Consider the following 14,915-nt stretch of genomic DNA (forward strand, 5'->3'; position numbering starts at 1 on the left):
GCAGGATCTGTGACACTTGCTGCAGTAGGAACTTTTGCAAGAAGTAATTCTAATTTGTTCAGAAGCAAAGATGATATATTTTAAAATAAATGATGAATTTTTCTAGTGAAGATTCTCTGACAATGAATGACACACCTGTTGTTATGAAAGAGTTAATAATTTCATGGAAACATCTTTAAAATGAATTTATATAAATATATAAGTGAAAATAAATTTCAAGCCCATCATGCCCCTTTCAAAAAAAAGTGGAGGAACTGGCATCGTTCCAACAGTTACATGTTTCCTGTCTTGGTATCACATGGAGCCTGGGTATGATTTAATACTTCTTACTAAAGTGTGTACTTTTTATCTGTTTTTTTTCCACATTCCTCTATGTGTCATACTTTCTTTCCTTTCTTAAGTAGGAAATCCCCCCCAGTACAGCGATATATAAAAGGACTGAGCTCAGTAGAGTCAGTGCAGGGCTCTGGCTGGCTGGCTGACCGTGTTTAGTCAATATACAAAGTCAGTCTCTGTTAAAGACTTCACTTCTTCAACACTATGCAACTGAAAATTGCTGTGGTTCTTGTTCTTTTCTGCGCTGTCTCAGTGCTCAGTAGATCGTGTAAGATTTTATATTTATTTTAAAAACATAGTCTTGTGACTAATATTTCAGTCATTAATAATATTTATTTACCATACTATGTGTTTCACAGTACCATTGCAGAAGGCTGGGAAGGGATAGTAATGCAACACAAAATCTATAACAATGAACAGGCAGATAAGCTACTGCAGATCAATACTAATTCCAAGTGACTATTGAGAGTTAAAATTGAGGACAGCATAAATTTTAAAAAAAATTGAGCCAATATTGAGTCATAGAGGGTGTATTTAATGAAACCTTAAGTAGAGATAAAAAGAACTTAATTAACCTACTGAGTTGACTGTGTATAAGAGATATGAGCAGTATGTGGCTAATATTGTGGATTTTCCATTAAAATACTTGACAAAAATAGTCTTTCACAGCATACAGTTGTATAATTTTTAGGACTGATCGTATGATCATTCGAAATATAAAATCATATTTAAAATGTAAGTTTTCTTTTGAGCAAACCTTTATTAAAATTATGTATCTTTCTTTTTCAGATCGGGGTCCTGGAATCGTTTCCACAAACTGCTGTACAAAGGTGTCCCGGAAGCCAATTCCATTTCAAGTTACACACTATAGGATACAGCCAGCATTGTCCCCCTGTGTCGAAGCCATCATGTATGAAACCATTCTGTTTCTTCTAAATAGAAATCTATCCTCGTGTTTAATGGCCTAGTTTTAAACATTTCTCATTGTTTCCTATTTTGTTCTTTTTTAAAATAAAAACTTTTTGTGCATTTTCAATTTCTAATGTTCCAACCTTCAGATAAAATCTCGTACAACCTTTCTTTGATTCATGGGAAAACTGAATTTTGATCAAACATTGAGAAATGTTTTGTAATGATGTTAAATGAAAAGGCTTTAACAGCTAACCTATTCATAAAATTGTCATTTAAAAAAGGCAGATGAAAATAGAACTGAACTGATAAAATTAGCTTACAGTGTACTATAAACAGATTTGGATCAATTTACTTTAAAAAATCACTAATTGTCTAGGGGTTGATTCATGTATAATTATATGCTTAGACAATTTTTAATCCATTTCCCAATGTTTCTATAACGTAATTCCTTCTGCTCTGTTTCAGATTTTACACAGTAGAGAAAGGGCCTCTGTGTGCTGAGCCAAAGGCACGTTGGGTACCAAGAAAGATAAAAGAGATTACGTAAGTATTGCTTGTGAAGTAAGTTAGTACTGTGGACATTAACATTTAGAAGGTTTAGGTCACAAAAAAAAGTAAAGTTGACCCTAAATATTAACCTAATAGCTATATAATAACATTTTATACATCATGTTTATCCCTTACTTACCCAAACATCCATAATTAGTTGCAGTCTATGACAAACTGTAAACTTTTTCTCACTGTTCATTGTGATACTATGGCAACTGTCTTTTCTCCCTCTGTCCAGTTTCTAATGTTGAGCACCCATTCAATCCTTCTCTGATGTTGCATGTTTTTTTTCCTGATATTTCACCTGCTTTTGTTGCCACGACAAACCGCTCACCACATTTTTCAATGATTGTACTTTCTCAATTTCCACTTCTTCAATTCAGCTGTAACCCCAAGAAAGACATTGATTTTCTCGTGGACAAAATCTCTGCTTTACTAATATATATATGTATATTTACACAGGTAGCTTGTGCTGTCTGTTCCAGTACAATGGTTGAATAAAATTGCAAATTGGTTAGATTAGTGCAGGCACCAGACTAAGTAGAGATTCTGACTGTGTTTCTTTAAAACGCATTTCTTAACTGTAAGAGTCATTTTAAACACTTTCAGTTCACTAGACTTTTTTTCATGACATATTCCTCAATGTTATTTATTAATGAGCATTATAAACTAATAATAAGAGAATACTACTAATTGTACCTAGCAGTGACACATTGTTATGCTATTCTTAAATATAATTATAAAGAAAATGAAATATTAGCATTAGTCCAGCATTCACTGCATAAATGTTCTGACTAAATTGTGTACGTATATACTTACAAATATGTTGTGTTTCTATCACAGTACCAGAATGCAGAGTAACAGCAATCAATGAAGCTAAATGAATTGCTCTCTGGAAGATCGAGAAAATAAAGACTGTGGCATTTTCTTATTGCTTCATTAATTTTTGTGTATAACTATTTGCAATTATGTGAATCTTAATTTATTTTCAGTAATATTCTGCAACACAGTACTGTTACTGTTTTTGTCACTTTAATTCACAAATATATAAATATATACATGTATTTTATATTTTTGAAAATGTTGATTTTTTTAGTAAAATAAAGAAAAAGCTTTCTCAAAAAGAATTTGAGTCTTTCTGTAAACATATCAGAAAAAGCAGGTTTTGATTTATTTTGCAAGTTTTTCAAATGAATGGTAAATACTCAGCAGCAAGGATGCGAATGAGAGATTATGAAAGGAAGTGATCATTTGCGCCTGAAGTCTAGCCTCACATCCATTTGAAAATGACGAACTGAAAATCTGCTGCTTAAGCTTAGTGTGGTAGCCCGATGACATGGAGTCATAGAACAGAGCAGCATAGTACAGTAAAAGGCCCTTCAGCCCATCACATCTGTACTAGTATTGCATTGAATTTAGGAAACTGTCCATTCATTTTCTACAGGTGGATTCCAACCAACATTTATCTACAAAAAAGTACAATTAAGTAAGAAAAGGGTCTAGGCTCGAAATGTCAGCTTTTGTGCTCCTAAGATGCTGCTTCGCCTGCTGTGTTCATTCAGCTCTAAACTTTGTTAATTAAGACATATTGGGTAAGATTTTGTCCAGTTACTGTATCTTAGCAGCACCATAAAGAGGATTTATTCAAGTAGACTTGGAGATAGACTTGAAAGTTGGATTGAAAAATCAGAGAAGGAATCTAATAGTTGAAGATAATGGCAGCTTTTTGAAAAATTTGGAAATGAAGTAGGATGTATGATTCATATATTCTTCAATATAATGCATTTATATTTAAGCTAATATGTTTGAATTTTGATTAGAAACGTTTTTTTCTCTTTGAACCTGAAAGGCTGAATGATTTGTAAGTATTTCTGTAGCCATGGTGATCTATTTTAAAATAACTCGAAAGGTGGCTTTTAGAGCTATGAATTTTAGATTATATTAGGAGAGTTTATAACCAAGCAAGGCAAACAATTGTGCATCAGGGTTTCTATTGGCAATTTCTGCACTTAGCTTTTTCAAGCTTAGGGGAAACACTCATAGGTTGAAAACTTTAAGTTTGGTACAGTTGTACGGAATTCAATGAATGGAGATTGATGTATAAAGCAATGTTACTGTGAAGGAAAATTTGTTATCATATGTTATCTTAGAGTAATGTCTCAAGCCAGAATTATTTAAATAAAACATTGGAGATGTTACTTGAAGCTGAGAACATTTAAACTCAACTGTATGAAAGCTTGAGGAGCAGGTTAGATTTTCCAGACTGAGAGTTGAAGTTTTAGCTCTCAGCATATCAAGATGTTAGAAAATACAGTGTGGAGCTGTAGGAATACAGCAGACCACACAACACCAGAGGAGCAGGAAAGTTGACATACTTCCTGAAGAAGGGTCCCGACCTGAAACATCAACTTTCTGGCTTCTCTGCTGCCTAGCCTGCTGTGTTCCTCCAGCTCCATACTGTATTATCTCTGACTCCAGCATCAGCAGTTCTTAAAATCTCCAAGATGTTAGAGAATTCTACTTTTCCCACTAGTGTGAGTACAACACAAGGGATGATTTTGGGCTCTGTTCTAAGATTTGTTGGGGATTAATTTATGTTTTATGCCATGTTTCAAAATCTTGATGTTTGTGTTATATTAACAGAATCGTTTATTCTATCTTCATAAGTTTTGCTCAATAAACTTGTCTTTTATTATTATTAAAACTAAATCTGTAACTTTGCATGCTTAGGTTTCAATGAAAGACCTTACTAAAAACAAAACAGATTATGATCTATCAAGCCAGATTTCAGCCTGGGATCTGACTTTACATTTAAAGGGAGATTACAAAGCAGTATTGAATCTATATTAGAAAGGTTAGGTGTATCAATAGATCTTTTTTGATTTCTCTATGTAAATATAATGGTAAATTTGTGCATAACCGAGTAACTGCAATATTTATGTTATATCTGAACATGAACAAGATCGACATCCTCATTGGTAGGTTTGTTAATGCTATTGGAGTGGATTTCAACTGGATTGACAGGAGAATGTGATCCTGGCGAGTGTTTTTTGTACTCATTCATTGGATGTGCGTGTCACTGACTAGTTCAACATTTTCTACCTATCACTAATTGACCAGAGGGCAGATAAGAATCAATCACATTGCTATGGGTCTGGAGTCACAGATGGACCAGACCAGATTGGAATGATAAGTTTAGAGGTCAGAGAGATGAGATGTAATTAGAAGTTAAAACATGAGTAAATGACACTAGAAGGTAGAGAAAACATGGGCTGACAAGAAAGAAATGAACTTAGCCAAGCTAAATGGCATAAGTTTTATTACCAGAAACTTGTGGGATAAGATGGATTTGGACTGAGATAAGTACATGTGGATTTGTTATGTCTATAACCACAGCAGGGTGGATAAACTGGCATGATTGACAAACTCAACATTCTTCATTTTATAGTAATCAAATGAGATAGAAAGGGGGATAGAGTTGGAAGGCGCATCAATAAGGATCAAAGACTCAGTACTGAGCAGGGCTGATATATTGGAAAGATCACCAAATCAGAGCATATGGATGTAAGTAAAAAACACAAAAAGGGCAATAATGTCATTGCGTGTGTATGATCAACCCCCAAACAGTCAGCCAGAGAGAGATGTTCAAATACGATGCTGATAAATGCTGATTACAAAGTGACACTTACGCATGTATTTTCACACCTTTATCCAGCCCACTTCCTTTCCATCTTAGTAAATAATAAATAGGACTTAAAGCTTTCACAGGATGAGGTAAGATTACACCCCTGACCAAATGTACTCTTGCTGCTGACACAATTGGATAGAGAAAAATCACCATCTTGCCATTTTTGTTCATTTCCCCGTCAGCCAGAAAGACTAGTCTCACATTCCTGCTGTGTTACCTTGCTGTTTAACATACACAAAGCCAGGAAGCTCAAATTAGTCTGCAGGGTGATAGCCTTCACTCCGGGGACCCTGGCACAGTGAGTCAAAGGGCAGCCTTCAATACGTGTCCAGGCCCTGCTTCAGGTGCACAGGGTCAGGTGCTCTCCTTAGAAGGGGTAAGGGGCCAAGTAATGAGAAGCACACTATCACTTTCTGTCTGATTGTGAGATGCTTTCCTCGTGGAATCAAAACAGCCAGACATTCTGGAGGATGAAAGTGGTGGTACAACTTTACTTTTGGAGCAGGTGAGGAATTGTCCAAAGTGAGTGAGTGGGCAGCACAGAGGGCATGCAGAGTTGATAACATTACATTTTGGGCTGGATGAGAGTGAACGGGGAAGATGTTGTAGGCAATAGGGACAGTGGTCAAGCATGAGACTTGGTCAGAGATGGATACGGTGGCAGATTTGTAAGCCAGTGGTATCAGAGAGAAGATGGTGGGCCTTACCATGGCAGTGTGGAGAAACACATTGTCCTTTTTTCTACATTGCTGGGCATTCCTCTTGATGGCTGAATTGCTTCAACCAGTATGGCAACCTTGAATCAGGATGACATGATCTGATGTCATGGCTTGACTACTAGTTATAGGGAAGGAGGATATCCCATCTGTACACCATTCAGTCTATCAGGATCTCCTTCCTACTGATTCCCCCTTTCTGCCATGTCCTTGGCAAATTTCAGGAATCTTGCAGGGTAGCACTGGACTGACTTGCTGGTCTGGGTGCACAATGGGCTTTTCAAAATGGCCTCGGCACAAGGGATTCTGGTAAATTCTGAGATATCCAGTGAGTAGTGAGTTTTGTGGGAATAGTGTCCGATAAAATGGGGCAGAAATTGGATGTGAAGGACAAAATAAGCATGTAGTTGGCAAGTGATGAGGTGAGTTTTGTAAGACATGATGAGAGAACTCATTAGGCTCTGCACCATAAATACCTCCATCAAATTCAGTGCAACTCAAATGTAACCATAAATATGTAAGATTCAGCCTAAAATGAAGTTGGGTGATACTTCACTGGGCTTGACTATGATTAGAATATATGGCTTGCAAGAAGATTTTACTCTTGCTGTTTATGATACAAGTCTTTCCCAACTATGATGTATATTAGCTTTGTTTCTTTCTTTCATTTCTTTTATGCAATAAACTTGTGTTATTTTGTCAAATAGATTGGCAACCTTATGTGAGCATGTTCAGTAGTTGACTTCAAACCAAACTGCAAAAATATGACATGCAGCCTATTCACAAAAACGGAAATCTCTGGTGAAGCTCAACAGGTCTGGTAGCATCTGTGGAAAGAAAACAGAGTTAGCATTTTGAGGAACAGTTATTCTTCATCAGAACTGCCAGATGTGCTGAGTTTAATCAGCTATTTATAATTTTGTTTCAGATCTCCAGCCGTCACAGGCCTTTGTTTTAATTATTGACTATTAACCCAGTCTCATTTCTGGAATTTGATTTCCCCCACTTGAATGATCATCTGGGATCATAACAACGGAAACAGGGATGTATGTGTGCGCTGTTGTCTTTTCCCGTATTTGCTCAGAGCCAGGTCAATTCTCCAGTTTGTTTCCTGTTCTCATATTTAGGAGCAGATGGATATAATTAAGTGACCACCTCTTAAGATGCCTAAGAGTCAATTACATTGTGAATCTGGAGTGACATTTAAGCCAGTCCAGTGAAGATGACAAACTTCTTTTTACAATAGGTATAGTTGGTAAACTATACCTATTAATTCCAGATCCCCAGGGTAGAGGAGTCCAAAACTAGGGGCATAGGTTTAATGTGAGTTGAAAGAGATTTAAAAGGGACCTCAGGAGCAATTTTATCATGCAGAGGGTGTTGTGTGTATGGTATGAGCTGCCAAAAGGAGTGGCGAGAACTGGTACAATTACAACATTTAAAAGGTCAGAAGTAAAATGACACCAGGTTATAGTCCAACAGGTTTATTTGAAAACACAAGCATTTGGACCACAGCCCCTTCATCAGATGACATGAAAAAGGGGCTATGCTCCATAAGCTTGCATTTTCAATTACACCTGTTGGACAATAACCTGGTGCTGCATGGTTTCTGACCTTGTACACGCCAGTTCAACACTGGCACCTCCACATTTAAAAGTCTTCTGGACGGGTAAATGAATAGGAAGAGTTTAGAAGGATATGGGCTGAATGCTGGCAAATTGGACTGGATTAATTTAGGATAACAGGTTGGCATGGGTGAGTTGGAGTGAAGGATCTGTTACCATACTATTCGGCTCAATGACACTATTTGTTTCTTGAATTCAAATTTGGCCAAAGGCATTCATCTGCTATTCTGTGTTGGTAACCTATTGACACCACTGCCCCTCCTCATTGAAATACATTTTAAAAAATATTTTTGAAAAGGAATACTCAAGGTTTGCCAGGATAATAGGGCAGTGAAATTATTGGTATATAGCTCCAGCAGAAGATTATTACAGAAGCAATAGGAAGAAAGATCTCTTACAGTAATATCAGTGTAAATGATATGCTTTGAGGTTTGGGTATTTTCTTTTTACTTTTTTTTTGTTGGGTCATTCTTCCATACCTCAATGTCTACTAAATTCACTGAATCAAATCTAATGGAACAAAAGCTATGCGGTGAACAGCATTCCAGAAAGTGGCATTAGCATAATCCAGACAGGAACAGACATGGGGGTTCAGTAGGAGGGTGGGATCTCAACGATGAGCTAAATGTGGCCGGCTGAAAATTAGGGATTATTAGTCAGGACAAGGTTGAATTTGTGAGAATAACAAACAAGGACAAAACGCAGCAGGACCAAATGAATTGCACAGATCTTCTGCCTGCCACTTTGACATACCACCATGTTCCCTGGCCACCATCTCTGTCTCAGGCTTGCTGCAGCGTTCCAGTGAACCTCAATGCAACCCGGAAGAACAGCACCTCATTTTCCATTTGGGACTCTGCAGCCTTCCAGACTCTATTGAGTTAAACAATTTCGGGGCTTGAGCTCTCCCATGGCCTTACTCTACCCCCACACGTCATGCCATGTTATCATATAGTCTGCTATTTCACAAACCCATGGTTAGTCACTAACAGTCCCCATTAATAGCTATTCACTTACCTGGCTGAAGCATTAGCTACTCCTTTGTCTACCCAACGGTTTTTCTCTCTCTTTGGGCTCTATCCCCACCTGTCGTTTACTCCTTATCCCTTCCCCACTCTGATTCTGCACATAAACTGGCATTTTCATAGTTACCATCAGTTCTGAGGAAGGGTCACTCGACACGAAACGGTAACTCTGATTTCTCTCCACAGCTGCTGCCAGGCCTGCTGAGCTTTTCCAACAATTTCTGTTTTTGCACTCAGATCTTCTGATCACTGTCGGAACTCTTGTGTCGACAATGATCAAACAAAAAGCTGTCCACTTAACCACACACGACTTTTCTTTCCAAGCTTCTGATTAAATGTTCTATTGAACTCAATCAGAAGAGGAAACCTCAGAAAGAGCAGCAAAGAAAATCTACATAAAAGCCAAATTCCCTTTCAACTGCACCAACTGCTGTGCTCTAGTAAGAAACTAACAATCTCAAATGGTCCTGATGTGCTTGGGTATGAGTAAATAGGGGAGTGAATGGATGAATGTAGGTTGAAGTTGCATAGTATCTGGGTAGTGATCGAATCTATCCTTGTGATCTTCTGCGTTTTCAGCAGCATTTTTGAGCCTGATAAGGTAATACCTATTTCAGTTCTGGAAACATAAGAACTAGATGTGGTTCTGAAATATTTTATCGATTTTTATTACAGTTCCTAACTTCTACATGTATTACAATCATAAGCATGGCCATGTCTCTACTAATACTGAGCAATCTGGTTACAAACTGTAGCACGCTTCCCTCAGTGAACCATGCTCCAACTGGTCTCAGTAGAATAAACCTTTATCTTGGCCTTCATATGAATAAATCACTTGTCATGAAAAAATGATGATGACATGGAACGTGTCTCTTAAAGTATAATATATTTTAGTTTTGAAACCTAACACATCAAGTAGACTGGAAACTGGATAGAGCCATAAGGTTGAACTGATAGAGAACTGGGGATGTGAGCAGTAAGTAGCAGAGTAGAGGCTAGGGCAATTAGCTGCTGGGCACTGCAGACTTTTATTCGCACTTTCTCTAGTCTGTCAGATTTACTCTGGATAGCAATAACCCAAAGTAGTTCTAACAATGGAATGTGCCCAATGTTCGTTATTTAAATCAAACTACATTGCAGAAAATACTGCAAAAATCTTATCCACATGCCGCTTACAATCACATGTGAATCCATGTACATGGGCTTGGCCAAAGATCCAACCAGAACAGATGATCAGCCTGCTGCAACTCAACTTTTCATCATTAATTAGGTGACCTCTCCAGAGCTGGCTACATTTTACGTGATGCAAGCTGCTTGAAACAATTTCTATACAGAGAAGCTATGTATTTTCCATTTGACACTATCCAGGTTCAATAAATTGATTAATCTGCCAACAGACAAACATTACAAATATCTCATGTTTTCCACATTATTTTGAGCAATTAAATAATTAAGACTTATATGTGTGTCCTTAAAAAAAAGGCACAGCTCTAGCTTTTAATGAATTGAGATATAAAACTTTAGTTTGTGCTTGTTGCTCACCACTTTCACCAATCAATAATTATACAGCACAATCCCATGGCAATCACAAATTCAGACAATAAATAACACACATAATCACATCTAATCCACTGCAGCTGTTTTAAACAAAACTTCAGCTTTTCCAATTACTGAGACAGTTCAGTCCGTTACTGCTTGACAAAATCAAACATGAACATGCCTTCAGCTTAACATAAACACTTTAAAAACCCATGACCGCCTCCTAATAATCACCAAGTTTCATATGTTTCATTTTAATTTCATTTCATCTAACTGCATTTTAGCCAACCCTGCAAATTTCAAATCATAGAGTCATACAGCTATGTCAGGCTCACAGCTTGATCCTCCAAATTTTCTTCAACATCTCATGCTAATTGCCTTATAAGTGCCATCAAGAGACATCATCTAAAAAATACATTGTGGAAGCAGGCCATTCAGCCATCAAGTCCACGCCAACCGTCTAACGAGCAACTCACCCATACTCACCCCCATACCCTATCCCTGTAACACTGTATTTCCCATGGCTAATCCACCTACCCTATACATCGAACAGAGCTGGCTTTCCCCTATTTGGCAACTCTGTGTACACCCCAAATTCTCTCTAGCTTTCTAATTCTTGCTGTTTGATATCTTATATTAGCTTGCCCTCTAATTGGTTTGCTACCACTTAGACTTTCTGATTGTGTATGCTTCTGCCTCTGATGACAATCCTGGTCTGTTATATTCCATCATTTAATTAAGTTTAGTCTCACTTTCTATCTCTTTCTGAACTGCTATTGTTTGATCTTCCCTACCTGCGCTCATTTCAGCAGTTTATGATAAATTTTCAGGACATGTTCATTCTCAGAGCCACTGCCTGAGCTTCCAATGTGTTTCTTGCCTTCCAGTTTCATGCTTCATGTTCACAATCCAAATCAACCAGTTGTTAAAAACCAAAAGAACTGCAGATGCGGTAAATCAGGAAGAAAAACAAAATTGCTGGAAAAGCTCAGCAGGTCTGGCAGCATCTGTGAAGGAGAAAACAAAGTTAATGTTTCGGGTCAGGTGACTCTTCCTCAGATCTTGAGGAAGGGTCACCGGACCCGAAATAATAACTGTTTTCTCCTTCACAGATGCTGCCAGACTTGCTGAGCTTTTCCAGCAACTTTGTTTTTGTTTTCAACGAGTTGTTATATTTCCAGTCATCTTCCCTCCTTGTTATAGTTACTTGCCTCCCCTGACTAGCCCCTTCAAGTAAATATTTGACTTTAGTAGCCTTTTTTGGTAGTTTTGCTGTCTCCATCATTGTATGGTAACTTTCATATACTCCATTGCTGAAAGGACTTTCTGTTGCAGTTTTTGTAGAAATTGCATTCACTTTGCACACATATCTCTAAATTTGTCCTTGGCAAACTTCCTCCCTCACTCTATTATCAGTGTCAGTTATCCAAATCTGATCCCAATCCACTTGTCCATTACCTTATGTACAATCAAATCTGTACCTTTGCTTTGCAGATTGATGAAATCTAGTTGCCAAATCTATAAAATGTAAATTAGAACTTTTTCTCTTCATCCAACGTCTTCATGTCTGTAGCCAGTACCTTGTTGAAATCCTTTGCGAAGAATATGCTTACTACAGGCCATAACAGTTTCCTTTGTTCAGCACATTCTTCACTATCTCTTGTATAAGCTTATTATATTCTTCACCCTTTATTCCTACATCCTTTACTAAAAATCTTTAATCTTTTGGAGAATGGACGGACAAATTGCCTATCTACATTATACAAATGAATTTTTTTGCCTTCTAAATTTCTTCCCACTCATGCCAATAACACTTCCTTAATATCTTTAGCAAAGAGGTTATGTTCCATTAAAGGTATATAATTATGCCCAAATAGCATGAATTGTAAATGCATTGAATTTATAAATGCAGCAACTGTAATTTTTAATATCCAGTATCAGCATTTGTTCTAGCAGAAATGGACTATTTAATAATAATGCTATTTCACTAGATACTATATCAGTGTTAATAAAATTATTGATTTAGGCTATTTTACAGAGAACATAGAACAATATGGTGCAGAACAGGCCCTTCGGCCCTCGATGTTGCACCAACCTGTGAACTCATCGAAGCCCCTCCCCCTACACTATCTACAAACAGAATAGTTTCCATTTTAAAAAAAACTGTAGTGTGTTATCATCCTCAAATATGAGTGGTTGAACTCTCAAATCCCTTAATTTTGTTCCGATCTTTGTTACTGAGAGTCTGGGTAGCATTTGAGCCGATCTACTCCATCTGCTGTACGTGTACATCTGTTATCTGATGCTGCACAATTACAAGATTCTGCAACCAATATATACACCTCTCGGCTGGAACTTCCCATTGTCAGCACAAAACCATCTCTTTGGTCATATCCACATTTTCTTCTTTTAAATCTTACACTTTATTTTTAGCTGTGAATATTTTAATAAGTGGAGATGATTAATGGTGTAATGCTGAAACTGAAATTGAATCACGGCTGAAAAATTGATTGACTACACCCTGGGCATTTCCGGGATTTGTTCTTTTATGGTAAATCCCAAATACACTTTGTTCTCAAAAATGTCAAGAAAATTTCTGCCCTCATTTCTCTTATTTAAACATATTCTTTCATTCAGTAACCTGCATCTAGATTCTTAACATTGTAGCCTCCATTTTTATTCATTTCTCCGATGCCCAGTTTGCACCACACACATTAATGGAGAGAAATGCTTTCCCAGGAATTTCCAGCATTTGTTCCAGCAGTACATGTTCATTTCCAAATTTAGTTCCCATCAAAACAAGAAGTCAATCTAAATTTGATGTTTTAATAACAACTGCTCATACAAATTGGGCAATTTCCAAACAATACCTCGCATTATGGTGAGAAGGCAGGAAATTGGAGCTGAGGATTATCAGATCAGCCCTGATCTCATTAAATTGTGAGCAGACTCTATGGGCTTAAAGGCCTAGTTCAGCTATTATGTTTAATGGTCTTGCATACAACCTACTAAACTCTATAATGTTCCCTTCTATAGAACTTTCTTAATTCCTTCTGACTTTGTCAAAATCTGAGCACACTTCACACACAATTTGTTACTCATCTTTTTGATCAATGTTATCCATGTAAGTTAATACCTTGTCCAAACCTTGTTAGTTCGCGGCAGTTAGATGGTCTTTTTTCAAATCTGATGTCAAACCAGAGTTGAGTTGAGATAACAAAGTGTGAAGCTGGATGAACACAGCAGGCCAAGCAACATCTCAGTAGCACAAAAACCTGACGTTTCGGGCCTAGACCCTTCATCAGAGAGGAGGATGGGTAGAGGGTTCTGGAATGAATAGGGAGAGAGGGTGAGGCGGACTGAAGATGGAGAGAAAAGAAGATAGTTGGAGGGGAGAGTATAGGTGGGGAGGTAGGGAGGGGATAGGTCAGTCCAGGGAAGATGGGCAGGTCAAGGAGGTGGGATGAGGTCAGTAGGTAGGAAATGGAAGTGCGGCTTGAGGTGGGAGGAAGGGATAGGCGAGAGGAAGAACACATTAGGGAGGCAGGCACAGGCTGGGCTGGTTTTGGGATGCAGTGCGGTGGGGACGATCTGAGCTGGTTTTGGGGTGCAGTGGGGGAAGGGGAGATTTTGAAGCTTGTGAAGTCCACATTGATGTCATTGGGCTGTAGGATTCCCAAGCGGAATATGAGTTGCTGTTCCTGCAACCTTTGGGTGGCATCATTGTGGCACTGCAGGAGGCCCATGATGGACATGTCATCTGAGGAATGGGAGGGGGAGTGGAAATGATTTGCAACTGGGAGGTGCGGTTGTTTATTGCGAACCGAGCGGAGGTGTTCTGCAAAGCGGTCCCCAAGCCTCCGCTTGGTTTCCCCAATGTACAGGAAGCCACACCGGGTGCAGTGGATACAGTATACCACATTGGCAGATGTGCAGGTGAACATCTGCTTAATATGGAAAGTCATCTTGGGGTATGGGATGGGGGTGAGGGAGGAGGTGTGGGGGCAAGTGTAGCACTTCCTGCCGTTGCAGGAGAAGGTGCCAGGTGTGGTGGGGTTGGAGAGGAGTGTGGAGTGGACGAGGGAGTCACGGAGAGAGTGGTCTTTCCGAAGGCAGACAAGGGTGGGCATGGAAAAATGTCTTGGGTGGTGGGGTTGGATTGTAGATGGCGGAAGTGTCAGAGGATGATGCGTTGTATCTGGAGGTTGGTGGGGTGGTATGTAAGAACGAGGGGGATCCTCTTGGGGAGGTTGTGGCGGGGACGGGGTGTGCGGGATGTGCTGCGGGAAATGCGGGAGACGCGGTCAAGGGCATTCTCGACCACTGTGGGGGGAAAGTTGCGGTCCTTGAAGAACTTGGACATCTGGGATGTGCGGGAGTGGAATGCCTCAGCCTGGGAGCAGATGCGGTGGAAGCAGAGGAATTGGGAATAAGGGACGGAAATTTTGCAGGAGGATGGGTGGGAGGAGGTGTATTCTAGGTAGCTGTGGGAGTCGGTGGGCTTGAAATGGACATCAGTTTCTAG

The 14,915-nt window shown here is 38.8% G+C and overlaps 1 protein-coding gene across 1 annotated transcript; it reads left to right on the plus strand.

The window, feature by feature from the left end:
• Positions 1 to 469: 469 nt before the first annotated feature.
• LOC125457985 (eotaxin-like) lies at positions 470 to 2,801 on the plus strand. Its single transcript, XM_048542820.1, has 4 exons — positions 470 to 604; positions 1,126 to 1,246; positions 1,714 to 1,791; positions 2,641 to 2,801. The coding sequence occupies exons 1-4, from the start codon at positions 541 to 543 to the stop codon at positions 2,669 to 2,671; spliced, it is 294 nt and encodes a 97-aa protein (XP_048398777.1). The 5' UTR covers positions 470 to 540; the 3' UTR covers positions 2,672 to 2,801.
• Positions 2,802 to 14,915: the final 12,114 nt, after the last annotated feature.

Source organism: Stegostoma tigrinum, chromosome 14 (assembly GCF_030684315.1).
Source record: "Stegostoma tigrinum isolate sSteTig4 chromosome 14, sSteTig4.hap1, whole genome shotgun sequence".
NCBI classification, from domain to species: domain Eukaryota; kingdom Metazoa; phylum Chordata; class Chondrichthyes; order Orectolobiformes; family Stegostomatidae; genus Stegostoma; species Stegostoma tigrinum.

Coding starts and splice junctions, on each gene's coding strand:
- LOC125457985 (XM_048542820.1), top strand. CDS start 541: ATGCAACTGAAAATTGCTGTGGTTCTTGTTCTTTTCTGCGCTGTCTCA. Junction 605..1,125: donor CTCAGTGCTCAGTAGATCGT/GTAAGATTTTAT, acceptor TTTCTTTTTCAG/ATCGGGGTCCTGGAATCGTT. Junction 1,792..2,640: donor AGAAAGATAAAAGAGATTAC/GTAAGTATTGCT, acceptor TTTCTATCACAG/TACCAGAATGCAGAGTAACA.